The sequence below is a fragment of the Fringilla coelebs genome, assembly GCF_963513975.1.
Source record: "Fringilla coelebs genome assembly, chromosome: 17".
Taxonomy (NCBI): Eukaryota; Metazoa; Chordata; class Aves; order Passeriformes; family Fringillidae; genus Fringilla; species Fringilla coelebs.
The window spans coordinates 15,590,554-15,617,340 of NC_140043.1; the positions used below are offsets into that span (position 1 = coordinate 15,590,554).

The 26,787-nt window shown below is 37.9% G+C and overlaps 1 protein-coding gene across 5 annotated transcripts in view; it reads left to right on the plus strand.

Moving 5' to 3' along the window:
- The first annotated feature begins 329 nt into the window (after positions 1–329).
- SFSWAP (splicing factor SWAP) overlaps positions 330–26,787 on the plus strand; it is a 36,221-nt gene continuing 9,763 nt past the window's right edge. For 2 of the 5 annotated variants that reach the window (XM_084217516.1, XM_084217512.1), the window contains exons 1-14: positions 330–700; positions 3,152–3,321; positions 3,840–3,977; positions 5,407–5,492; positions 6,758–6,983; positions 7,432–7,547; positions 8,385–8,520; positions 10,388–10,625; positions 10,981–11,112; positions 11,488–11,581; positions 13,758–13,932; positions 15,793–16,026; positions 17,539–17,729; positions 25,351–25,616. In XM_084217516.1, the coding sequence (XP_084073642.1) occupies positions 447–700; positions 3,152–3,321; positions 3,840–3,977; positions 5,407–5,492; positions 6,758–6,983; positions 7,432–7,547; positions 8,385–8,520; positions 10,388–10,625; positions 10,981–11,112; positions 11,488–11,581; positions 13,758–13,932; positions 15,793–16,026; positions 17,539–17,729; positions 25,351–25,616 (2,456 nt within the window). In that variant the 5' untranslated portion in view covers positions 330–446. Of the gene's footprint in view, positions 3,322–3,839; positions 3,978–5,406; positions 5,493–6,757; positions 6,984–7,431; positions 7,548–8,384; positions 8,521–10,387; positions 10,626–10,980; positions 11,113–11,487; positions 11,582–13,757; positions 13,933–15,792; positions 16,027–17,538; positions 17,730–25,350; positions 25,617–26,787 lie in introns of all 5 variants that reach the window. The other 3 variants (XM_084217513.1, XM_084217515.1, XM_084217514.1) reach the window with 3 other exon arrangements.

A 26,787-nucleotide genomic window follows, 5' to 3' on the forward strand; every position in this document is an offset into this window, starting at 1 on the left:
TTTGTTTTCAAGCTCCTCGGGCCCGCTCCGTCCGAGCACGCCGCTCCCCGCCCGCCTCGGGCCCTCAGGGCGCCCGGAGGCACCTCCCCGCCCTCCACCGTGCTGCACTTTTGTCACGGCCGCGCCCATGGCTCCACCGCCCCGCCGGGCCTCGACCATTGTCACCGAACGCGTGGTGTCCTCGCCGGTAACGCGAAGTCGCGTTATCCTCGGATTTACCGTTCGGGCTGCCGGAACTTGACTCGAATCTGCGGTCGCCAAAAGCCAGCCCATCCCCGCTCCTGCGCCTCCAGCGGAACCGGAAGCCTCGCCATTTTGTTTCGGGTGATGGCGGCTATGGCGCTCTGCGGCCGGGGGCTTTAGCGCGGGCCTGGCCGTGCGGGGACTCGCTGCTTGGACAGTCGGTGCTCCTGCCAGCTGCCTCCACCTCGCTGTGCTCCCCGGTGATGTACGGAGGGCTTGGAGGGTCTCGACGAACTGCAGAAGAAGCAGGCCCGCCGCCCCTAATGTTGTTGTCAGGCGGGGGAACGGTGCCCGGCCCCCCCGGAGGAGGTGGAGGTGGAGGCGGGAGTAGCCGTGTGGAGCTGCTGGTGTTCGGCTATGCCTGCAAGCTGTTTCGGGATGATGAGAAGGCTCAGTACCAGGAGCAGGGGCGACACCTTATTCCTTGGATGGGAGACCCCAAGATCATGATCGATAGGTCGGTGTAACACAACCCCCAGACTGTGCTGCGAGATCTGCTGTGATAGCCTCTTTCTGTTCCCCCCCCCTTGTGCTGTGGGCAGTGAGGGCGGGGGTTGAGCAGACGGCTCGCTCTGGCAGGCGCGTCGGGATCTTCCGTGACGAGGCTGGAGGCAGCTCCTCCCGGCACAGCGCTCCGAGGGTGCTCGGCGCTCCCCCCGTCTGCGGGAACTTGGGGTTTCCCGCTCTGGTAGCGCTGGGAGGTCCCTCTCCTCCTGGCAGCCGGCGTGTGATGGGTCTTTCAGCTCCGCTTGTCAAGGCAGGGCCGGCAGGGTGGAGAGTGGGAATGATCTGTTCCTTTTCAGTGCAAACCACAAACATCCTCTTTTTTCACTTGGAATCCAAGGGATTGTCGGAGTATTTATTAGGCACATTGTATGTCCTGTAGGTGAGAATGGGGCAGTGTTGGGAGTGCAAAGGTGCTTATCCACCTTAAAGGAAATAGGGATTTCCTGTTTCTCCTACATAATCTGGCTGCAGGCTGTTGATGGGACACCCCAAAAGCAGTTCTTGGTCTCTTTACTTTTTATGGTGCCATGATTTACTGTATTAGACAGAATGGATTTGATTTTGGGTGCTAGCTCTTGAAATTTTATGTCAGGCCTGGCTTCTTTTGGTTGTTCTGCCGTAGGTCCAGGTTCCTGGCCACTGAGAGTAATAGAATCTGCTTTGATGTTCCTTCTGGTCTCTTGAGTTGTTTCAGCACTGCAGGGTGGGATTTGAAAATAAACTCATTCAGAAAGGGTTACCTGAATGTTTTGTTGGACAAAGTGAAGATGAGAGATGAGGTTGGTTTTGTTTGAGTGGAGCACTAAAAGAATAATTACGAGTTGTGGCTGACCCTGAAAACCTCAGTGGGAAAGATGGAAGGATTTTCGTTTGAAAAGGGTCACATAACATACTATAGATATTTGTTCCCTCAGTTTCATCACTGCTTTGGTGCTGGACAGGATTTTCTTATTTAAAAGCTGTATTTGTCTTGGAAAAATGTCAGTAGGGAAAGGTCTTTTGATTGCCTTCCATAGGACTGGAGGAAAAAACCAAAGGCCCTTGCACTGTTTTGGTGCTTACACCATTAATGATCATTATCATTGAAATAAATTTGTTAAATTGGAACAGACGCGAAGGCAGGACAAAACAGCCATAAATATTTGTTGTTATGTTTCATTTCTCACTTACACAACAATGGAAGTGTTGTGTTGCACACTTCTAAAAAATGAAAAATAATAATTAAAATAATTACTGTGATTGATCTCATTCATAGGTAGAGGCAAGTTTTGGGGTGCTCTGCAGCAGAGCCCTGTTACAGGTGTTACAGAAGTTGTAGGGAGCAAACACTAAGTATGTGCATGTCTGTGCACACATACTGAAATACCAAATAGTGTACATTTGTGAGTTAAGGCAGCTTGCAATTGCTAATCTTATAAACTCCTTTGGAAGCTTAGATTCCTTTTGTCTCCAGCAGCAGGAAGTCTTCATTTTCACCATTTTGAGAAAAGCACATTGCTATGAGAAGACTTGGGTTCAAGTTTGCCTGTGGACAGAGCTTGATTAACCAGACCTGTGTTTAATTTGCTTTTTGCTATAAGAATATTTACTTTCTTTGTTTTTGGTCTAGCAAGTTGGCACAAGTCAAGAGTTGTGTGTGGGAAGACACCTCAGCGGAGTCAAGCTTACTGTCACTTTACTTTCCAATCAGTTTCTCTTACTGATGCATAAACATTATCCCAATGCCGTGCTTTTCCTGCAAATAAAGTGATTTCTTAGTAGAAAGGAACTGTACATCTTTGATTTTTGCCGATTTTGCGGTGAACCTCCTTAAATTGCATGTTTATGTTACTGTTCCTATGTATGTGTGTCTCTCTATCACATAACCCAGAACTTATTTCCTCAGCCAAATGGCTAGGGGCCGAGCCTAGCCATGATTTTACCTCCAATGGACGCAAGTTTCTATGGTGAAGATTTCTCCTGAGAGTTCGGGACTAGCAGAAAGAAGCGAGGAAATTTCGACCGTTTGGTTCTTACGGATAGGTATTTATGTACTCGGGTTTGTGTGAATGTAAGCTATTTGACTTTCCAGAAAAACGTATTTTGCAAGTGGCATTGATTGGTTGGTTGAAGCACGTACGGTAAGAGCTGTTAAGGAAGTGGATCCCACTTAAACTATTAAAGGATACCTTTGCCTTTAATTGTAATAATTTATTAGTTTCTTTGAGAGGAATTTAGACTATTAAACAAATTTTCAATAGTTGGTGACAAACGATTAGCAAAATTAATTGTAACTTCTAAAAGGGAGTATGCATTAACATATAAGTTGTTTTTTTTTTCATTTTTATTGGGTAAGTATCTAAGTAGTCGCATAAACCCAAGCCCTAAGTTCTTTTCATTGATCAGCTGTTTCATCCTGCAGGTATGATGGGCGTGGTCACCTGCATGACCTTTCTGAATATGATGCTGAGTATTCCACCTGGAACAGAGATTATCAATTGTCCGAAGAGGAGGCTAGAATAGAAGCCCTCTGTGATGAAGAGAGGTATTTAGCCTTGCATACGGACTTGCTTGAGGAGGAGGCAAGGCAAGGTATTGCTCAAGGAATAACATGGTTACTTAAAAAAGCAGGTTTAAATAAATTATTATGAAACTAAATTTAGTCCTAATTTTATACTCTCTTTTTCTGATGTTATCTTGACAGTACCCAGTGGATTCGAAAAGCAGGAGTCTTTGTGTGAGAGGACCTCGGGATAGTTTAGCTGTAGATCCGCACAGAAATTGCCCAGATTCTGAAAGCAGACTGGGGTTTCAGACCCCCCCAAAATAAACACATTCTTCTTCATTTTTAGTGTTGTTTAAGGGAAATTCTGTGCTTTTATATGCATAATTGCACTGGAATGTCTTAATCCACGGCCTGTGTCTCTTTGAGAAGAAATAAATGGTCAGCATGGTGTACATGCGGTGTTTTTCTGTTCAGTTTTTAATGAAAGCTAAAATGATCAGGAGAGCTTCTTATTTAAAAACTAAAGTAAGAAGAAATATTACTTTTTAAAAATAAATTCGCTTCTGAACTTGTTCTAATGTTGGTAATTGCATTTTTGTTCAAGAGGAGGAATATAAAAGACTCAGTGAAGCTTTGGCAGAGGATGGTACCTATAATGCAGTAGGATTCCGTTATGGCAGTGATTATTATGACCCTTCAGAACCCACTGAAGAGGAGGAGCATCAGCCTGCAAGACAAAGAGGTAAGGGTTTAAAATAACAAGGGTTAATTGAGAGGGAGGACCTAGCACTTCTGTCTTGCAGTTGAGGGTTTAAAATACATGTGCTATTAAAAAGCTATTAAAAATTCTGAGAGCATTTTATCAAAGTCTTTATGGGACTGAGTGGTTTTTTTTATGTTACTGAGTTTTTGCAGACTTTGTTCTTGATGGGCCAAAAAATGTTTTTCTGCTATAGCACAGTCAATACTGAAGTAGCCAGGAAATTTAATTCTACTGTTGTGCAGATTCTTAATCAGAAAAAAATATTAATTCCTTACATTGGCTGTCTGCTAACACTCTGGTTGTCAGTCATGATGAAAAATATCATTGTAAGCATAAAATCGTAATTAATAAGAATGTGTATTTTTAAGTTCTGATTTTGTCATCTTATTTGCTACAAATGAGTCTGTCTTCAGCTTAGTGTGCCCTGCTCTGTGACCTCAAAAATACAGAATTCAGTTGTCATGTTGTCATCTATAATTCCAGTAGCTTCATATTTTTGTCATACATTCTTTAGGAAAGTTTCAAATGTTGTTAAATTGTGTCTTAGTAAAGTGAGGATTGTTTAATTAACAATTGGGTTGCCTAACTACATCTTGGTGGGTTACTGTGGTATGAAACGTGGGGTTTTTTCCCCCCAAGTTGCAGTGCAAGATCATTTTGGGTGCTAAAGTTTTAATGTTTTTTGCTGTGTCTGAGAGATTGTGTACTTTTGTACTAAAGCAGAATTGATTGTCTTTTCTGGGGTTTAATTAATACAGGGTGTTTGGTTAAGACCCTGTAACCTAACACTGTTAGCTGGAGCTGCTGCCAAAAGAAACAGTCTATTCTTGTCTGCTGCTCTTTCCTTCTTTCCTTGCTGCTAAAATTTCTCTGTACCTTTGTGGAGTTAAACTATTTGAGTTCATTTGAGTTACAAAACAAAAACAAACCCACCAGAAAGTAACCAAAGAAGTGAATTCCCTTTGTTGCACAGTTTGTCCTCAGTAATCACTGCGACATCTCATTCCTTACGAGGTTGTTCTGCTGTTTCCACAGCTCCCGTGGTCAGGTGTTCTTGCACTTGTTCTAATCTGTCAGGGGAAAAGGGGAATACAATTTCTCTTAAGGCTAGTGGAATGGATTATTAGTTACTTTAAAAAGTAAACTTTTTACTTCAATTGTTACAAAAATCTGTAATGCAAAGTGTTTTCAAAGGAGGATTTCTGCTATAGCAAATAATGGAATGTAATACATATTATTCTTTTTAACCATATTTAAATGCCTCAGTATAAATGCTGTTTATATATAGCTGTATTTGATTAATTCCTTGATTGTACACCATTTTAGAAATACTTTATTTCAATTTTTTTTTAAACATTTGTGTACTTTGGTTTTTTCCCTAAATACTTTGTTCTGGCATTTCTTGCAGAAACAGCTCAGACAGAAAATACAGAGGAAAATGAGGAACCTTTTGTTGCCCCTCCGGGACTGAATGTACCTTCTGATGTGGAACTGGTATGTGTAGATGAAATGCAGCCTACACTTCTGCCAGCTTTTAAACAGTTAATGGTGCTCTGTTTGGTGGTTGGGTTTGTTTTTTTTTTCAATTAACTTTTAGAGTGGTACATTTTAAATTATTCTAATATAGTAAGGTAATTTCAGATGTTCTGTCTTGAACTCTTGAGTTCCATGAACACCTTTGAATGTTCTTTTTCACACTGAAATGATTTCTGTGCTTATACTAAGTCCATTTGGTATCACTTGTGATATTGTTTTAGCTAATGCAGAGAAGAGGCAGTTGTTCTTGGAATGGTTACATGCTGAGATGTAAGGTTCAACATTTCGAATATAAAGGACCATTAAACTAAAAGTTTGCTTCTGTTCAAGAATTCTTTTCTAGAATCTTTTTAATTGGGTCCCAGTCTGAAGGGAATAGGAACTGATCAAGTGTTAATGCTGTATATAAAATTAGCATATTCAAGGAGAAGAACAATAATTTATTTCTAGCAAAGTCTGAAATACCTTGAAAGTGTTAGTACATGGAAGCTCCTTCCTTCATGTGATGTTGCTACAATTTGCTAAGTGTTCTGTAGACTTAATTGGACTTGTGTATTGTTCTTGAAGGGAGCTGAACAGACACCTGCTTGAGTACAGGTCTAACTATAAGGGTTTTCAATGTATTTCAAGTTTCATAAAAGATGCTGGAAGATCAAATCATATTCTTTCTTGTATAATTGTGGACATGAAAGTGTTAATTTAGTTGTGGGCTCAGCTTGGTATTCTCACCTTGATAACATTGGCCAGTGAAGATTCAGAACACTCCGTTAGAATATGTAATAGTGAGCACAGAGTATTTGTGCAACTATTCTTCATTTCTAGTTAGGGGACAATATTTGTGCATTCAGAAATAACAGAATTAAGGACAGCTTTTGGGAAGGAAACCATACATGTTGAGTCTTCAGAGCACCTTGGAGATATTGTAACACCAAGGTCATCCCTCTCAGTTGCCCTCTTCAGTTTGGTGTTAAATGCAGAAATAGCTGTGCTGGTAAAAGAAGAGGATCTTGCAAAAGGAGTGGAATGAGTAGCTGAGGAAGTTTGGGACTTATTTTTTTAGGGCTGATATACTTTCACTAGTTTTAAGTGATTATGAAACTTAAATTTCTGAAGAAAGCCAAGAAGGACAGGGAACTACTGTTCTTTCTGATTCCCTTTGGAGTTCTAACACACTGTACAAGTTGCTTATGAAAATACAAATATGTGTTATTTTACTCTCACAGCCACCAACGGCAAAAATGCATGCGATCATTGAGCGAACTGCAAACTTTGTGTGCAAGCAAGGAGCCCAGTTTGAGATCATGCTGAAAGCCAAGCAAGCGCGCAACTCCCAGTTTGACTTTCTGCGGTTTGATCACTACCTCAATCCCTACTATAAGTTCATTCAGAAGGCCATGAAAGAAGGACGCTATGCGGCTCCTTCGGAAAGTAAAGCTGACGAGAAAAAACGTGAGTTGTTCCTTGGCAAATGCTAGCTTCAGCATGGGAATCAGTGAAACAGATGCTGGTCATTTTGTTAAAATAGCCACATTTTTCTGGAATTCCACTGCAGCTGAGATTGATGTGATAATTCAAAATTTTGCTTAAATTGGAGATTTAAAAGTAAAAATATTGTTTGTGGAAACTTTCAGCTACAGGAGCTGCAATGATGTGGAAGTTTTAGAAACAGTCATATAGCTCAAGTCCAACAGAAGGTTAGTCTGTCCGTTTAGGGTTTAGTTTTATTGATGTTGTATCTAGTTTGATGATGCAGTATCTTGGATCTGTGCTTTTGTGACCAAGCTGATTTATATGAATGATGCTTTCCTAATACTTCATGCTTGTCCTGTATCATCATTCTCCCCCAAAGCAAGATCATAGCAAACCCAAATAAAATTTAGACATTGCTTTTATTTAGACTCGAGAGTCAAATCTGAGGAAGATGATGATGATGATGATGACGATGATGGAAATTATCTTCATCCAAGTCTTTTTGCATCTAAAAAATGCAGTAGGCTTGAAGAGCTCATGAAGGTACTTGAAATTATTAAAATTACCTTTTTATGTTGTAAAACACCTGATTCGTGGACACAAAAATTCTAATATGCACGTGCTCAGGTCTTTTATGGACAAAGGTCTAGACTTCTTTTCAGACTGTAATTTAAGTCTGTTTTGGTAAACTTTTGAGCTACCTTTTCTCTAGTATACAAATCGTTATTTTTACGTTTCCAAGGAATTATATTTCTGTTTCTGATGTCCTCTGGTACTGAGGGCACCACTCAAGGATTTATCCTACAGAACCTGTGTTGAAGCAAAGAGATTAATGTATTTAATGCCTTCTGTATATAAGCTGAGAGATATATCTTTTTCTTCTTAAATTTTAGTAGGGAAAATGTTGACATGAAATAACAGTTCCAGCAAATAATAGTTCACCAAAATTTACTACTCATTAAATGTAAATTTTGTCTAGATGTGTTAGTTTTTATTTTCTGAGACTGGGCAGTGATGGAATAATGAGAGTGACAGAGATTGTACATATTTGAGGCTTTCAGAGGAATGGCTGTGGTGCTGTCTGATATTTAGACAAGGCGGGTTTTGTGCCTTATCCCAGACATGGCAGTCATTGGCTAACGGTAATAACCACTTTTTTTTTTTCTGTCATTAATTTCTGTTCACATGAAAGTGGTTTTTGTCTTATTTTTCACTTATTTTCAAATATATTGATTCTGATGTGAGAGCTACAAAAACAGCAACTTCAGATTGATGTCTATTAAGATACATAAATGTGCTTTCCCAAATATGTTGATGTTACTGTTCTTAAAATATGTACTTCCAATTTTAATCTTTTTTCCTACTTCAAAACATTTTCAGCCTTTGAAGGTAGTAGACCCTGATCATCCCCTTGCAGCGCTGGTGCGCAAAGCACAATCAGATAATAATTCATCTACGCCACAGTCAACAGACGGGGCAGCTGTGGAGACGTCACAGGCAGAATATTCCTCTGATTGTAAGTGCTTTGTGAGGAGGCAGCTGGTGGTGTGTTTTGATGAATTGTGTGTGGATGCTGGTGGGAAGAGAAAATGTTGGCTTCATGCTTCATCCTGTGTATTTGTTCTTTTGCAATCTCCTGAATTTTTGAAGTTTTATTCTGAGTATCTGTTGAATTCCAGCTCAGGAAAACCAGGAGTGGTGTGGGGGGGGGGGGGGTGAGCAGGCAGGAGGCCAAGTCTCCAGTCTGTGAATGAGTTTAGCACAATACCCTTATTATTGTATTATTTTGCTCCTGCAGATTTTGTAAATTCTGATTCTTAAAAAGATGGTCAAGCTTAAATGAGTTTATGTGCCTCTTAATTCTTTTCAGCTTTCAGAATTCTGAAAGTCCTTGATTCCTTAAATATAGATATGCAACTTACCCTTTCATTTATGGGACTGACAATGTAACACTACTGAGATATGAGAAAATTTGTAGTGAAGCCTTCACTACAGTAGAGTTTCGTGTTATTATACATTTGTAAGTAATGAGTAGTGTGGTGCTGATTGAGTTCTTGGTTTTTCAGTAACGTTGCTGCAGATCAGTTATCACCATAATAATCTGAGTTGATTTTTATGCATTATAGATTTCAGAACCCCCAAAGGATTACAGGTGTTGTCAGTGTAATGTGTATATGCAAGGAAGTAATTTGTATTTAAAACTGTACTGTAAGGGAATCTTAAAATCGAAGTAAGATTTTTGTGAAGAAATTGAAAATCACTGGTTATTTCAAGAAAATCAGAAAAAGTATCTTAATAGAACAGAGCTAATCAGTTTTTTGATTACTTTCATGTCATGTTTGAACCTGAACGTATTTGATAGAAACTGGGAGATTATAATTTAGTACCAAAACAAGGTCAATTTGCAACTCCTCCCTGCTTTTAAAATTTACCAGAACTTTATTCTGTTCTCATTACAATTTATTCTTTGAAGAAAGTAAATACTGCCATGAGTATGTTTATGGAAAAAAAAAAAAAAAAGAAAATGCTTATGAAACTTTTAAGAGAATAATTCATTGAAATCTAATGCATTGGTTAAGCCTCGCTTCCAGAAATGCAAGCTCTTACTGGAATTAATTTGAAATGTCTTACATTAATATTTTCTTTTTGTACATAGCTCTTCTGCAGAAAACACGTTTATGTGGTGGATACTTCTTGTAAATCTATTAGGCTGATTAGAACATTATAAAATACTGGCCTTAAAGGAAGATGTAAAGACATAAGCCTTTGCACTCTCAAGAACTATTTAGAATCAGAGAAGCCTTTAGTGTGAAAAACTGTCTTCATATGTGTGTTCTATGGTTCATTATGTTGCTGTTGATTTGCAAGACCTTTTGATGTTTAAATAGGTGTGTCTCTATATATAGTAGTATAGGGGTTTAATGTGTATATAGGGATTCTAGTGGTTTAGATTGTTAATGCTAATTTTGAATATATGCACATTTCTTTCTTCATGAAAACATAGTTTTGACAGACTTGCTGGACATTAATTAGATTAGGAAGTGTGATTTCATACAAGCTCCTTTTTAAATATGCCTGCTCTAGTTCACTTCTGTATTCACATCTATGACCTTCAGTACATTTGCCTTCTGTCCCATAATCTACATATTTCTTACTCATCCTAAATTTGTTAATATGAGCCTTTCCCCTTTCCTTTTATGCTTTCGGTTAGGGTTTTTTTCTGTTTTTTTTTTTTTTTTTTTTTTTAACGCAAGAAATGAGATGCCATTTCACAGTGTGTTGTGTGACTCCGGATGCTCAATGCGTTTGTATTGATGTAATAATGCATTGAGTTGGGTGGTTGTCTTCTAATTAGAAGTTTGTTCTTAAATGTGTCTTCGTAGCAACTGTGGCAGCCATGTATTACAGCTATTACATGCTCCCTGATGGAACCTATTGCCTGGCGCCTCCACCGCCGGGAATTGATGTTGCCGCTTACTACAACGCCCTGCCCCCAGGGGTGACTGTGTCCAGCGCAACAGGGGTAGCGACGGTTCCTCCTCCTCCTGGTACCACACCCCCACCTCCCCCAGACCCAACTGACAGCACCAGTGGGTTGGCTTCCACCACAACATCTACAAGGTGCCTCAGACAGATTTGCTTGTTGATTGGGGGAGTCTTGTTCCTGCACTTCATACGGAGTGTTTAGTAAGGGTTCTGTTATTGAATCAAGCTATTTTAACTGCATGATGAACACAGAGAACAAACCTCTCTGTATTTTTGTTTGTTTGTTTGGAGGTTTTTGTTGTTTTCATTTTGATTTTTGTTTCTTTGGGGGTTTTCTTTGTGCTGTGCTTGTTTGTTTGTGTTTGTTTGTTTTGGGTTGGGTTTTTTTGGGTTTGTTTTTTTTTTGCTTTTGTATTTTTTTGTTGTTGTTGTTAAAGCAAGATTTTTATATTTTATTTTTAAAAAAAACATTTACTCTTGATGTTTGCAGCACAATCGCTCCAGTGGTTGCCATTATACCTCCACCTCCAGATATCCAACCTGTCATTGACAAGCTAGCTGAGTATGTTGCTAGGAATGGGGTAAAATTTGAAACTAGTGTTCGTGCCAAGAATGATCTCAGGTAAGAGAAAGTGTTATTTAAACTGCTATTTCAGAAGCTAATGTTTTAATTTTTTAAGATAATAAATTACAGGACATGCAGGTTTTGGGAAGAGAACTATTATCATTTGTTTGCTTGTTTGTTTAATTGAAATTTAGTGACCTACTTAATGGCCATGGGAAAGCATTATGGCTCAAATTATCAAAACAACCAAGCTGTCAAAAATGTCTCGAGTAAGCATGTTTTGAATTTGTATCCTCTGAAGTTAAGGCTTAAGTAAGAGTGCTACCAAACATCAAATAACATTCCATTTGCTAGAGAAGACTAGATGATAAGGGATTGTTAGTATTAGCTATGTTCATGTGCATCTTTACATGCTCAGTTTTCTTTCAACAGGTTTGAATTCCTGCAACCATGGCACCAGTATAATGCATATTATGAATTTAAAAAACAGTTCTTCCTTCAAAAAGAGAGCGGTGACAACTGCCAGGTACATGTATTTTTATATATACTTCTATTAAAAATGCAGTAAATGTGAGAAATGCAGTTGTCTTACCATGTGATATTTTAAAAGTGGAACGCTGAATTAGGAAGAAATTGATCAGCAAAGGATGTGAATGCTTTTTTTAGTTTTGTACAGCATTAAAGTAAGGATCTGTGATATGTAATTCTTGCTTTTTACTATATGCCACTCTACTGTGGCTGTAATATAAAATGACAACCTGAAAATCTTCTGGCTTTCTATATGAGGGAAAATATGCTTTGTGTAGGTTTAGAGCTTTGTACAATTGTGATTAGTGTTCTGCTGTCAGAAAGGGTAGCTGTGGCTTTTAACCCCCATATCTTACCATATGCCTCGTCCTTTTTTGTACAACAGTAGCACTGAGGCTGGAGGAGCTTTCTGACATGCCTTTTTCTGAGGGAGGTTTTGTTAGAGTCCAGTCATGACTGCAACAATACTGGAGCTTCAGAATCTCACAGCAGTTTCCTACTTGCTTTGCTTCTTCTAGTCCATGGTATTAGAAAGTGGTAGCCAGACTTGGCATCCATGTTTTTAACTATTCTTATGTTAGCTAATTAGATTGTTCTCTTACTGAAAAGAAAATTGCAAATAATATCAGAACTACATTATCTGATGTTAACTTTTCATGGGAAAGAGCTATTTTTTTTTTAGGCCCTATGTCATTTGTCATCTCAAGGCTTAGATTGGGGAGCCTTAAACTGAAGAAGGTAGGCCTGTGGGTAAACTCCTCGGAATTGCTTTGTGGAAAATGAAGAAATTCAATAATGGTTGCTGTGTGGAACACTTGTGTCTCATGTTTTGTTTTTAATAGTGAAAAAATGTTTTGGAAACACTATTTATAAAGATAAGCTGTGGTAAATATGATCTTATTCAGCTGATAAAATACAACCAAAATTGTCCTGTGCCACAATGCTGACTGTTGTTCTAGAAAAGAGTTATTTGCAAACCCGTGGGTTGATCTGATAATTAATAAGGACTTGTTAACATGTAGTTGGGGGGAATTTGTACACTAACCAAAGTGTAATGGTGAAGGATTAATTTTAAATCTTCAAATGAGTACAGCTAAAAAGGAACTGAAACTGGTTTAAGTCCCTTGAGGTCAAGCATAGCAATGCATATTTTTGTACTGCATGGCTTTGTAGATAATGCCATTCTCTTCAGTTTCTTAAAATAATGATTTTGATACTATCTTTATGCTCTAGTAATGTATCTATAGGCAACTAATGCAACTGATGCTTTTCCTTTTGGCCATTAAAATTAATAAGAAACCCTCTTACTGACTTCAGTAAATACAGGGTGAAGTGCTTGGTTTCATTGTGCTTTTCCACTTTGAGGACTTGCAGAAATCAATTGTGTTGGTCAGGGGATGGCTGCAGGGAAGATCTGATAAATGCCTCAATTTCAATGTCACGGATGCTTAACAGCCAGAGCAGCAAACTCTTGGTTGACTATGTTAACTTACTTAATGTTATCATACGACTCACGATGTAAATACTTGGAATGTTCTGTAATATCCTTCTTGAAATTTTTTTCCTCTGAGTTCAGAAATCATGCTGAATGATTCAGTCATGTAATGGTAGCAGCAATAATTCTTTACTTCCTTGAAAAATCTCAGCAAATCTGTTGCAACAAAAAACCTTGCTAGGTCCAGTGTTCTTCAGTGGAATGTTGGAACAAATCAAACATTATTCCTGTGAAATCTGATTTTTGTGAAAAATTTACATGCAGTTGTACATGAGGAAAAAGTGTCATAAGTTTTCACCCTCTCCCTTGGAGTTGGCATTATGGATTTGGTTTGGGACCCTGGAAATCAAGATCTAAATAAATATACAAACGAAGTACATGCTTTTAGGGTGTAATTTTAAAAATATCATTTTCAAGCAGTTTTTGTCAAAAGTGTGTCAGCTGAAGAACATTTTTTTTTGCTGTAAAATAATATGTTCTTACTGTAGGTGTGGAAGTTTTACAACCCTTGGGTTTATATGAGGTAGAACTATGGTGCTGAGTGATATAAAATCAGCTGTTGTGTGATTAGCTGATAATATGATTTTTCAAATGGCTGACAAAACTGCATCTCCACAGACATTGTATTAATGATTTCATAAGTATCCTGTTAGTAATTCTGCTAATTTCTTTTGAAAAGGGAGTATCTTCTTCTGAAGATGTTCCAGCAGACACTGCCAATGATACACCAAGTGAGACTCAATTTCCAGATGAGCATGCACCTGAAGATGCATTGGAGCCGAGTGCTAAGGGAGTTCCAGGAACTAAAAAGGATGTTCCTCCTAAATCTGCCAGTGATGGTAAACTGGTGAAAGGTATGGTAACATGATTTATTGGGCATAAAAATACTTGATAACATATGCATAAAGAAAGAAAAGAAGGCAGGGGAAGGTAGGGAAAAGAATTTCATCATGTGAGAAATACATTTTCACTGAAGGCATCAAAAAATGTCTGCAATAAGTAATGTGATTGCTTTCATATTTCTTTCTTATCAGACTATCAGGTATTTTAGGTCTGACACAATAAATTGTTTTACTTCAGTTTTGTTCAACATTGAAGGCTTTCATCAGTGATACCAGTAAATTCTTTTTTTTTTTGTAATTTTCAACTTGACAGTTACAAGTTTTGTGCAAGAGCGAAATCACTCATTCTGAAGAAAAGCAGTGGCCTTATTTGAAATGATACATGTGGAGGAAGTGCTCTGGGCTTGTTGCTCATTCTTCCCGTGTTGGACATTAGTTATGCTGGAAGAAAAGGCCCCTTTCATTTCTAAATGAAATGTTTTTAGTCTGCAGTCATGGCAGCAGCGGGACAGAATGCAAAGGTCTCTCTGGAAGCCATGCAACGCCAGCTAGCACACTATTATGGTGTCCTGAGTTGGAGAAATTACTGTTTATATCTGGGAGCAGATTTATTGTCCTGTCAGGAGAAGATATGTTGAAAATTCTTATTTTCTATAAAACCTAAAAATGTGCATCTTTTAACTAGAACTGAAAGCCAATAAAAAAGAAAAAGCCACTAAAACAGAAAAAGCACTCTTTAACTGGGCTTTCATGGATGGAAACTTCCTTCCTGCCACCTGAGTGTCTTACCTAATTACTGATAATTTTATCTACTCCCTGTGGTTCCTTGGAATTCTCTCTTCCCGCTTCTCACTGTGATCCCATTTCCTCCACAACCAGCAAACACTGGGGTCTTTGCTGTGGCTGTCTGACTGTCCAGACTCTGCAGTTTCTTCTCTGAGCAGCCTGAGTAGCTTCCCTGGGGAAGGAACAATCTTCCCTGTCTTCAAAGATGCCTTATTAAGAGCTGCAGTGTACATGAAGAAATATGTATTGTTTCTGTTGTCCTGCTATTAGTAAGTGGCAAACTGTTGCCTGTAGTTTAATAGTAGTGATCTGCTCAAATTTACCTAATGGAATATAACCAATGAGTCATTTCGTGACAATCTTAATAATATAAACTTGTTTTCATTTCCTTTAATATGGTACAAATCCCACTTTATTATAACCTAAATGCAGTACTTGCCTCCAAGACAGACATAACATCCATACCAGACTTTTCTTCTGCCTCTGAGGAAATAAAATCCCATTTTAGGATTTGTTCAATTCCATGAAAAAAATTGGAAATCACAGTTACCTCTTCTCTTGGAATTCTGGAGTTCTTTATTTCTGAGCATATTTCCTTACCCCAGGATTACCAGAATCAAAGCTTATCTTTTCTAAACTGTGGTATGTAATTTAATCACTGTATTTAAATTTCCCAAATGGCAATTTCATAGGGCATATATGCAAAAGGCATCTTGAGGAACATAAGTATTGCAGCAGACTGTATGGTACTAGGTACTGAGAAATTCTATTCTGCTATTCTTTTTCCTTAAAAGTGTTATTTTGGATAAATGGGTTAGAGACTAATGCCAGATTTTTGGGTTTTTGGGGTTTTTTGGGGGTTTTTTTGAGATCTTTACACAGCAAATGAAGTTTCCAATGTTTGTTTAAAAACACAAAAAGAGAAAAAAAGGATTATGTTGTCCTTTTCACCAAAATAATTAGCATTATAGGATGATGACTTTTTTTTGTGGTTTAGTCTGCAGGAGTAATGGGTAAAGTCAGGAAACTGAACCTGCCTTCTACTGTAGTCTAATGATGCATGAAATCTTACCCATTCATTCACAGCATCGTTTGCTCCAATAAGCTTTGCAATCAAGGCCAAAGAGAATGACCTTCTTCCTTTGGAGAAAAACCGTGTTAAATTAGATGATGACAGTGATGAGGAGGAAGAGGAGGGAAAGGAAGGCCAAGAGAGTGCTAACAGTGCATCAAACCATACTCCAGCAATTACCGCTCCTTGTACTGCTCCTGAAGAGAAAAAGCCTCAACTTACACAGGAGGAGTTGGAAGCTAAACAAGGTATTCCATGCAGCACTGAAAACGGAATGGATTGAGTCCTTCGCACAAACTGCAGAATTGCCACGTGTGATATTTTAGGTGTTTTGAATATTTTATGTGTCATGTTAATAAGAATCAGAATTTTGTTCCCACAATTTCCCCCTTATTTTTAACAGTGAAATCTTCATTGGTTGCTCAGACAAAATCAAACTTAGAGCACACAGGGGTGGCTGAATGCTTTGTCCTAATGCCTGATCTTTCTGAATTTTGTTTTGGTTTTTCATTACAACCTTCTAGTAAAGCACTGACTGTGTAGTTTCCAGATTGCATTAACAAAGCCCAGCAGAGACTTACCTAGCTTCAGCAGCAGTGAATTGCTACAAGCTATTTTTCATTTATATAGCACTCCTATATAGATTGATATCGCCTTCTTGGTGTTTTGTTGCTCTTATAATGCAATGCCATTAAGTCTTTGTATGGGTTTTTCCTGTTACTGTGTTAATGTGCATTAGGGCAGAAGGGCATGCTGTGTGAATTTGAATGAAAAGATGTTTTAAAAGAATCCAGTTTCACCCATTCCTCCCCAAGGCTGTTTCACAGCAGTGTGCTTATTAAAGTGGATGTTCTGTCAGTATTTACCCGCTTAAAAACTCAGTATTTCTCACAACTATGAGTATGCCACAGGTATTTAGTTTTTCATTTTCAAAATGGTGGTTTTTTGCTTCTAAGTAGCAGTTGCGTTGTAAACTGCAGTAGCACAAAGTATGCTGTGGCGTTACGTATCTAAAGCGAATATGAAGTATTTTGTATGATAATAAAAATGAAGTGTAAAACACACTTAGAAATCTGTGTGTTGAAAAACCTGTGAACAAAACAATCCTGTTGCTTTGTACATACACAAAGCACAAAATTGAAAATGTAAGATAAAAAACATCACACAAAGTAGCTGTTAGGTGCATAGTTAAATCAATTAGCTTGTTCTCTTCGTGTAATCACACACAACAAAATCTGCTGGTTGTAACAATGATGAAACAGTTTCTGAAAATTTCTGGAGCAGCTCTTTCTATAAACATACTAGCATATATTTAAATAGGGCTGGAAACTGTGAAGATCACATCAGTGGAAAGAGCAAACTGGAGACTTTGGACATCACTTTAAGACTTAAAAGAAAAAGCTTCTGAATTTACGGAGCTACTTCTTTTAGGTAGCTTTTATAAATAGAAAAGGACAAGTATCCTGAATAATCAGGATTGGATTTTCTTTTAATTTTAAGTTAGAAGTTTTTACTTCACCTGCACTGCTTTGCATCTGCTTTACATTAAGCAGATGATGTATCTATTAATTAAGATGCTTGAAGTTTCTTAATTTCAAGCTGATGTTCTTATCATGTCATGGAATGGCTATATTGGAAGGGCTTGAGAATGGCTGGAGGGGCTGTTTGTTCATTTGTGATGGGTATGGGTGTTTGTTTTAAGGAAGCTTGAGTTCCCCAAGCATGACTCACTAAACTTAATGCTTAATTGTCTTTCTTAGCAAAGCAGAAACTAGAGGATAGATTAGCAGCTGCAGCAAGGGAGAAGCTTGCACAGGCCTCCAAAGAATCAAAGGAGAAGCAGCTACAAGCAGAACGCAAAAGGAAAGCTGCCTTGTTCTTACAGACCCTGAAAAACCCTCTGGCAGAGGCAGAAACTGAGAAGATTGAGGAGAATTCCTTCAGTAGTGAGGTAAGCAAGAAATAAATTTCTCTTTTCCATAAAGCTGGTAGAAAACTTTACTGCTAGAATGTGACTCTGACAGTGTGTTATGAACTTGACTGATGAAATAGATGCTTTTCTAAATGGGGAGAAATTTGAATTTTAAACACTGTTAAGCTTTTTCCGTTATCTTACGGATGTCTCTCATCTGTCATTAAAGAACTGGTAGAGAAGTAGGCTGCGCAATTCCTAGGTCAGTTAGACAGGTAGAGAAAGTAAAAGGAGCTTCCATGTTTTAACTGTGTACTAGTGAGCCAAGTGTTGGAATGTGCACCTTGCAAGATTATTGGGATGGCTTACTTAAGCTATGAAACTTTCTTTTTTGATGTGTATACTGATGGTTTTGCTGTGCATTACAAGTACAAATATTGTTGAAGTAGAATCTCTGGTTCCTGGGTTTGGAATTACATTGCTTTCAGAAAAACCATTAATATTACTCTTGGTTGCACTAGTCAAGCAAAATGTAATCTCTGGATACCAATGGAAAATTTAAGATATTGATTGTGACAGACTGGCTACAAGAAAGAATGACATGGCTTTTCCATTTTTTCCTTTCCCCCAGAAAGAATTCCAGTACCTCGCAAGTAGTTCATTGCCCAGTTCCTGGGGTTTTTTTTTCCAAGTAAATCATGGATTACCCCTGAAAACACTTTCAAGAGAGCAGTTGAAGGAGACATACCTGCAGTTTAGGTGATCCATACCAGCAGAGTAGCAGATATGTGAATCAAGTGTGGTCACATCCCAAAAGAGATCCTGTTTGGGTTTTTCATTGCTACTGCTAACAAATTTCCCTTGACACAAGTGTTCGGTACTTTTCTTTTCATTTATATATTGAAGAGTGAATGCAAAGAGACAATGACAATGTAGAACTCCCCATATTTGCAGTACTGCTCTTTTTTCCAAGGGAATTTGTCAAGGACACAGACATTTCTAAGCTAAGGATCCTTTGATATTTTTCTTTAAGAGAATGCCTGAAATAACCAGTGACAGCTGACTCTTTTTCAGAAGAGCACATGAATGTTCTCCCTCACATCTGAACTTACTGAAGTTCTAAGCTGAACTTGCTAGTGAACTTCTCAACAAAAAACTACACCCTATCCCACTTCTCAGCAAACTGAATTTCTAGAAACTTCTTTTTCTTCTTCCACAGAAGTACCGTCTCAGAGAGGGCATCTATTTTTTTTTTACATAAATTTCAGTCTACTTGAGAATTTTGAAGTAACTAGTCTCACTGTTTCTTACCAGTACAAATGGTTTGGAGGTGCTTTCATTATTAAAGGGTTTATTTAGAATTTCAGATGTGTATTTAAATGCTTTCTGTTGTGACCTTGCTTTTTAAAAATAAAATTGGCTATTGTATTGGTAGTGCTTGTACTGTTTTAATGAACAGTCAAAAAGGCCATAATGTCTTTGGAAGTAATACTCCTGCTAAATGTGGTTTGCTTAGTGACACGCTTACATAGATACATGTATATAAACTTTTGCAGATAAAAGCTTATTTTGAAACAAATGTTTTTCAAGCTTTTCTTTTCATTTGCCATATTCAAAAAAGCATCCATTTCCATTCATTCCAAATAATCTGCCTTTTATTCTCCTTGCCTGTTTTGCCTATTTGTAACAGCCCATTTGAGTCAAGAAATTGTATTGAAGAAAGATGAGTGAATAATATGGCAGATTTGTTAACCTCTGTTCTGTTTACTCTGAGAACCCAGTATGCTGCATTATGATGTCTAAATCGGCTTGTAAATAAATATGTAGCACTGATTGGTTTTTAAGCTTTTTCAGTAGTGTTTCAGACTTTCAGCCATGTTTCAGACTTAAGATACATTTAAAGATACTGATTGCAAACGCAACAGGAGATAACTATAGTGGCTGTAATATAAAGAAAGTATGTTAAAAAGTTGAGCGAGAAAGAAATGTAAAATTTTGTAGTTTGGTCAATGGAACTAATTGGGGTATTGAAATCAGAAAACAAAGAAAAAAATTAAATATTTTTGTCCACCAAAAACATCACTAAATGTACTTCATTTCTTGTTTTGGGGGTAGGAACATCCAGTGAGGAGTCCAGGAAACAAAGACTGATATACACTGGTCAGAGTTAATTTAGTGACATGACTTTTGTAGCTTAACATTTGTCTCAAAAATGGAGTAATGACTGAGTTGTATACTAAAGCATGAAGAGAAATTGATAATATCTGTGGGAGATGCATAGTCTCCATTACATTGCCCCAGCCTAATAAGTGTATAAAAAAACCAATAATGCTATTTATGTGTACATACAGTGTACATTTGTGCTTTGAAAATCTGTTTATCACGATGTGCAGAAATACATTAAATGCACAAAGCTTTTGTGACCTCTGTCAGATTTTCCTGATACCTCGTATTTATTGAAAAGATCACTGGTACAGAGTGTACATTACATCTTTAAATGAAATCGATTCTGCTAACTGCAGGTAAAGGACAGTCAGTACCACAGAACAGAGCACTTCTAAGCTGTTTTGGCTTCAGCTGAACATTAAAAATAGTCTGTTCTGTGTTTTCCATAGCTGAATTATTTCTTTTATGTGGCTTCCTGTTTTTCTTTAAAGTGGAATCAAGCAAGAGAAACAAAAGGCTGAAAAATTTGAGCAGTCAAGCAGCACAGCTTTTCACAAATGGCTCCTTACTATCCTTGCATGCATTAGAACAATACAGTTATGCATAATATTTCCTCAAACCAGTACTTGGAAAGCATGGAGCTTATCTCAGTTTGCAAAACTGATGAACTTCCAGTGATGGCGTGGCCAGTGAAGTCTGTGCCCTTGTTCAGGACATGGACAAACAGTAACAGGATGATGTTTCCCTTCTTGTGCTTACATGTATAATTCATATAGACTCTTGGTCTTGGTACACATAGATTCTTTGGCACATCTGTCAGTGTCACTGAGACGTTGCCTTCATTCTGCAATGAATGTAGGTTCCTTGTCCTGGAACAGCAGACAACTGTGGTTCTTCCATGCTGAACTGAAATACACCACGTTATATGGAGTGCTTCACTGAACTGCCTTTTTTACTTTAGAACAAATAAAGTAACGTGTTTCATTATCTGAAATGCAGATCTCATTCCAAAATTATTCAACTTAATTCAAATTTTAAGAAATAAGATTATATATCCTTGGTAGTGGGACGTGGCATGTTTTATTCTGCATGTTCAAATGTCGTATTTTACTCATGTCAGAAATGTTTTAGTGGTGATAGTGCTTTGATAGCCATGCAAAAGCCAGTTGGTTATACCTGAACTGTTACCTGTATAAACCTTACTATCTGATTTAAACAGAAGAGAAATCCACACTCATTATGTTACAAAGTCAGACAAGTACATGATTTGAAAGTGATTCTTTTTTAATGGCTTGTCCCAAATGTCATCTGCTGTTACGCCTCTGAATATCTTGATTCTGTGGCACAAAGCAAAACTTTCCTTCTTTTGGCTCTTTCATCCTCCCAGGGTTTGAAGCCCTGTTTTATCATTTGTTTCTTTAGATGACTTGTCCTTACTTTTGTCCTGTATGTAACAATTATTTTTTTCTTGTGGAAAGTAGTCTTATTTACAAGTGAAATAGAAGTGCGCTGTGTTTTAAAAATGCGATGCTCTTCTAGTTCTGTCAAGCATAACAGGGTTATCAACAGCTGTAGATAGTGTGTCTTTCACGCTGCTGTAGTTTATCCTACTTTTTTAGCAATGGACTACAGATATTCCTGCATGCCTTTTTGGAATAATAATAATGTATATAATTTTATGTTTGTGTACTTTCTGTGTTAATTTTTGAGCAAAATCTGATTGACTAATAAAAACCATCCCGTAAGTATTTAAAGAAAAAAATTCTTTAGAATATTTTGGAGCCATTCACTTATTTCTTTACTTTTTTTGCAGAGTGTAGGTATCTACAACTTCTGATTAGCATGGGAGGGGGTGTTGGGTTTGCTTGTAAATTTATCTGTCCTTTTGAAAAGCAAGATTAAGGAAAAACATAGATGTCACATACTAATGTGGCATTTAGGGGGTAGATAACTTGCTAGCATTTGGAACTTTTTTTAATTGCAATAACCCTGCTATCAAAAACTACAAGAGGGTTGTAATTCCTTATAGCATAAATACTTCAGTCATTATTAAATGAGGGAGCTAAGGTAAATATCAGGAATTGCCATTTTAATTAAGATAAATGAGGAGGTAAGAATATTTGTGTTGATTTTTAGTTTTCAAAGTGCTCAAAATAAAAAGGTATATTGATCCACACAGCAAACAGATTCACAGCCACTAAATTCCTTGCAGTTGGCCCTGTCAAAATTTTCTCTGTTTTTGAAGACCCTGCCGTGGTCAGTGTACTGTTAATAGCTGGTTTTTAGTGCAGCAGAGTAACCCTGATAAAACTGTTGAGTCTTTGAGTTCCTATAGAACAAATTCTGTAGGAGTGTATTCTATAAGAAATACTTTTATCTCTTCAAATTAATATTTGGGCCAGTTTATGAATACTAGGACTGACAAACTTCTAAATAGAAGTAACAGCATGCTTTGTTCCACAAATCAATGAATACACAAATAATACACTTCCATTGCTGGTAGGCAACTGCTTTTTAATTCTTAGGGAATACTTCACTATAAGCTTTGAGGAACCTGGAGTAAAAAAGATAGTGGTAGAAAAGAATCTGGAGTACTTTTGGATTTTAGTGAACTGAAAGAATTGTTGACTACTCTTTACAGTTCTGACATTCTTCACTCTTTGCAGTTTTGATCTAACATAGGATTTCAGTTGCTGTAAAAGGCATATAAGCTGTTTGTAATATTATTGATAATGTCCTTTGCTAGTTGATTTTGTTGGAACCAGACACAGTGCTAGGGTTTTTTTCTGTTGCAATACGCTCATTCTTGTTAATTTCTAATTTTGACTTTATGTATTGATTAAGTAGTGTAACCCCAGAATAACTAATATGTGTTCTGGGCTTATGAATACTGCAAATATGCAAATGCACTGAAGTACTCATTTCTGTTCTCATATGGCTATAAATTCTCCCTATTTACAGAGCTCTTTCCTAATCCATTCCTGCTAAACAAGAGTTGTCAAATAATGTTTTGGCATTACTTTTGTCAGATTTGCTTCAGTCATGCAAATAAAATGCTGAAGAGCAACTCTGCCAGAGAATTTGTCTGACAGTGTAGCATTTAGTAAAGGCCAGAAAAAACCGTGATGTTTAGTAGGCCAAAAAACAGACAAAGAAGTGAGATTCAGTGAATGCTATCTGGATGTTTGCGGTTTAACTTCTTAGAAGAGCTCTCAGACAATGTAAATCTCTCATCCCTTGAGATGCATAATAAATTTCATCAGGTAACAGGTTTGTTTCCATGCTTTCTGAAACTGTTCTGCTGGCCTGCGTATTGGCAGAGCCTGATCAGTTAAAGCAGAATGCTTTGTAATCTCCCAGTTCTGTGCTGTGATTTTATTTTATTGTTTTTATTCTTTTCTGTCTTCATGCCTCCAATTTCAGTTCCCATTACCTTATTTTCCAAGACAGTTTATTTGTTTCCAAGTATTTATACACCTAGAAATTTTATTTGTGGCTTAGCAATTTGCTGACTGCTTTCACTGAACTCTGTATTCTGCTCTGGTGGTGCATCGAGTAATTTTGCTGGTGCTGTTTTTCTGCAAGGCAGCTGGAGTTGCCGCTGAGGGAAGTGGCCCATTTGTTTCAGGTGATTGTCATAGGGGTGTGACAATGACATGGTCTATCACCAGAGCATCTGGGCACAGTGGTGGATGGGTGAGTGACTTCTCCCTGTTACCTGTTGTATTTCACTGAAGAACCTTCATATTTCGTCTGGGGGTAGCTAAAGTTACTTCTGTGTGGCTCTCCAGATGTGATTCATCAGCAGCCTGAAGCAGTGGTGTTCCAATCCACCAGGCAGCCAGCCTTCATCTGTGCTTCCCAGAGAACTGGACAGTGCTGTCACTCCTTAGTGTCAGCTTCCTGAAAGTCAAGGGGAGCCCAGTGTCAGCAGTGGATGCTTTTAGTGGAAGCATAATTGGGCTTAGCATTGTGTGGTTCTTTGTTCAGGTGGCTGAGAAAATCTCTACATGTGAGCTAAAAGTAAATGTGTCATTCATTTATTAACTTCCTGGCAGTCATACGGGAGCTTGTATTTTATGTGGCCAAACAAACCTGAGCAGTGAAAGCCATTGGGTTTTTCTCCTCTCTCGTTTTCCTGTTACCGCTGCTTTGCCTACAGCTTTTTCATTTGAAGCTACTAGAGGTGTCTACTTCAAGGCAAACTGGGCTATTCCATATTCAGTAGTGTTCAAAGCAAAGGCTCAGGCATCATATCAAGAGGTGAATAATGTTGTCAGAGTAACAAAAGTCAACTCTGGTGGCCTCTTAGGGAAACTGGATATGAGGTGTCTGTGAGGTGTGTCCGCAGTTACACATGGAATTGATGAAATTTGAAATAGGCCTGTGGTAAACCACTCAAATGATCATGCTGTAAAATGTTTGTGATCTTTGAGGCAAGCTTCTTTAGTACTGCTTTGTTGGTGGTTTTGTAAATATTGTGATAATAGTTATCAGTTAAAGCATGAAAAAGTGTCGTGTCTCTTAACTTGAAGCAGAGCTGCCTTTTTTATTATTGAAATGTGATTGTTCAGTTACTGTCCTTATGTGTTCATGGTAGAAGAAAGGTAAAAAGAAGGAAAAAGATCACCTGTTTCTAATTTGGTAATTTCAGGTTTTAATGTATCACTTTTTATTCCAGTCATGGTAAGTATCCTTGTATCAAACAGTGAAACTCAGATAGGTTGATGAGGTGGAGCAGAAATTATGATAGGAAAACTGATTTCTCCAGTTGCCTTGAAATGGCAGCTGGGGGAATGACAGGCTTTGAAATGAGGAGCGTATCTATGGTGCCTGACTTGAATTGCTCTAAAGAAGGCATTGAGCCGAATTCTCTGGGGTTTCTGCTGATAATTTGAAAATGTTGTGGAATGATTTTGCTTAATCTCCTTCAGCTGGAATTGCTCACTGAACATTAACTGTGCATGGACCTGTTCTGTCTTTGAGATTAATAAATTTTGTGATCTTCCCAATCCTTTACATTTAGAACATTTATTTTGAAAAGTTCAGACATAATTTCTATCAGCACTGGTTCATTTTGCTTTTGAAATTGTCATCCAAACAGCACAGTTCACGGAGGAAAATGACACTAAAACTTAGCTTTGAATGTCAGTAGTTCCTGATTGTATTTCCAGGTTTATCCTGTTTTAAGTAAAGGATGTAAATAGACTAAAAGATACCTGATAGTACTCATTCTTTTAGAACACATTTCTTCTAAAAACTAAAGATGAAAACTTCAGAACTATGTCCTGGTTAAGCTGACAGTCTTAGTATGCATATAGCAACTTGCATATCTTTGGGGAACTGTAGAGGCCTCCATTAAATTTTTCTGGATGCGTGTGTTTGAGGATGTCAGCCTTACTTCTGCAGGCTTTACATAATCCATATGCAGCACTAGCTAACTTTGACTAACTTTGGAAACTGATCACTGTTCTTTGTTTATCTTTGATTTTAGAGCGTCAGTAGTATACCATGTCCTGTGACTGCAGTCAGAACTTTACCCACCTTAGAAGTTAAGCAAGCAGAAAGGCCTTCAAGCAGAAGCAGAGATCCTCCTCGGGATGAAGAAAAGGAAAAGAAAAGGAAAAAACACAAGAAAAGATCTCGGTCAAGATCTCGATCACCATTCAAGTATCATTCATCATCTAAGTCCAGGTCTAGATCACATTCAAAAGCAAAACACTCACTCCCCACTGCCTATAGGACTGTCAGGCATTCAAGGTGGGTTTGGAAACTAAACATATTCTTTAGCGTTCTCTGAGCTAACACGTAAAATATCTTTGCACTTCTTCCATTACATAGGTATTTTTATACCTATTGCAAAGGTCACAGTCACCTTGAAGGCAGTATGTGGCACATACAGATCAAATGTGGCAGGTCTTTTGATAATCCGTTTAGTGAAATAATGAGTCATTAATTTCTAATTACATAGTACCAAACTTTTACCAGTAAATGCTTTTTCCTGATCATCTTTGAAATGCCTGGTGATAATACATAGGAATGTGATGATAGCAGGAAGAGAGCTTGCTAATAAATCTGTGGCTGTTACTGGAGCGAAGTAACTTGGACAATATTCAGATAAGAAATAGAGGTAGAGCGCTAGGTGATTGAGCAGCAAAGCTCAGAAGAAGACAAAGGAGTTGAGTAACAAGTGAAAAAATATGATGGAGAGATATGGCAGGAATCCAAGAAGAGTGAAAACAGAGGTGAAAGAGAGATACTACAGAAGAATGTAACCCAGTGCTGTTAGCTCTGTACTTAATCATTAATGAGATTAAATACACTATGCTTATTATACATAGTGATGATGTAGCCATATAAGATGATGTATATTGTGTTTTACTGATACTGTTAATTCCGTCAAAGATATTGGGGTCTAGGCACCTTCAAAGTTTACTGTCTGTAAAATTTGCCATATCTGAATGCTCTACTACAGTAAGGTTACTGTGGTCAGTAGGAAGGGCTTGGAGGGTACATTCTGCGGATCAGTGCAAAGAACAGTGTAGCTACTTATGTAGCTTGTAGTTCAAGCAGATTGCATACAAATACTGCCATAGCTGCATAAGTATGTGATGCATGTGAAACCATACAGTAGTTACCTCTTTGTGTCTTTGTCTATGGCTCATGCCTGAAAAAAGCTGCTAGCTCCCTGATGACAGTGTGCCAAAATTTTTCATTTTCTTGTGCTTTTTTGTTTCATGAAGTGTCGTAACTACACTAGCAGGAGTATTAACATGTTACAACTTACTAGTTTATACTTGATTTTTGAGTTTAAGAACAATGCTTTGCTGCAGAAATCTGTTATTCAGAGATGCCAGGAATTAAATGAGCACAATTTGGATTGAAATGATCAGTCCGGCATGCTGCTTATTTGACGACCTTTGACAGTAAG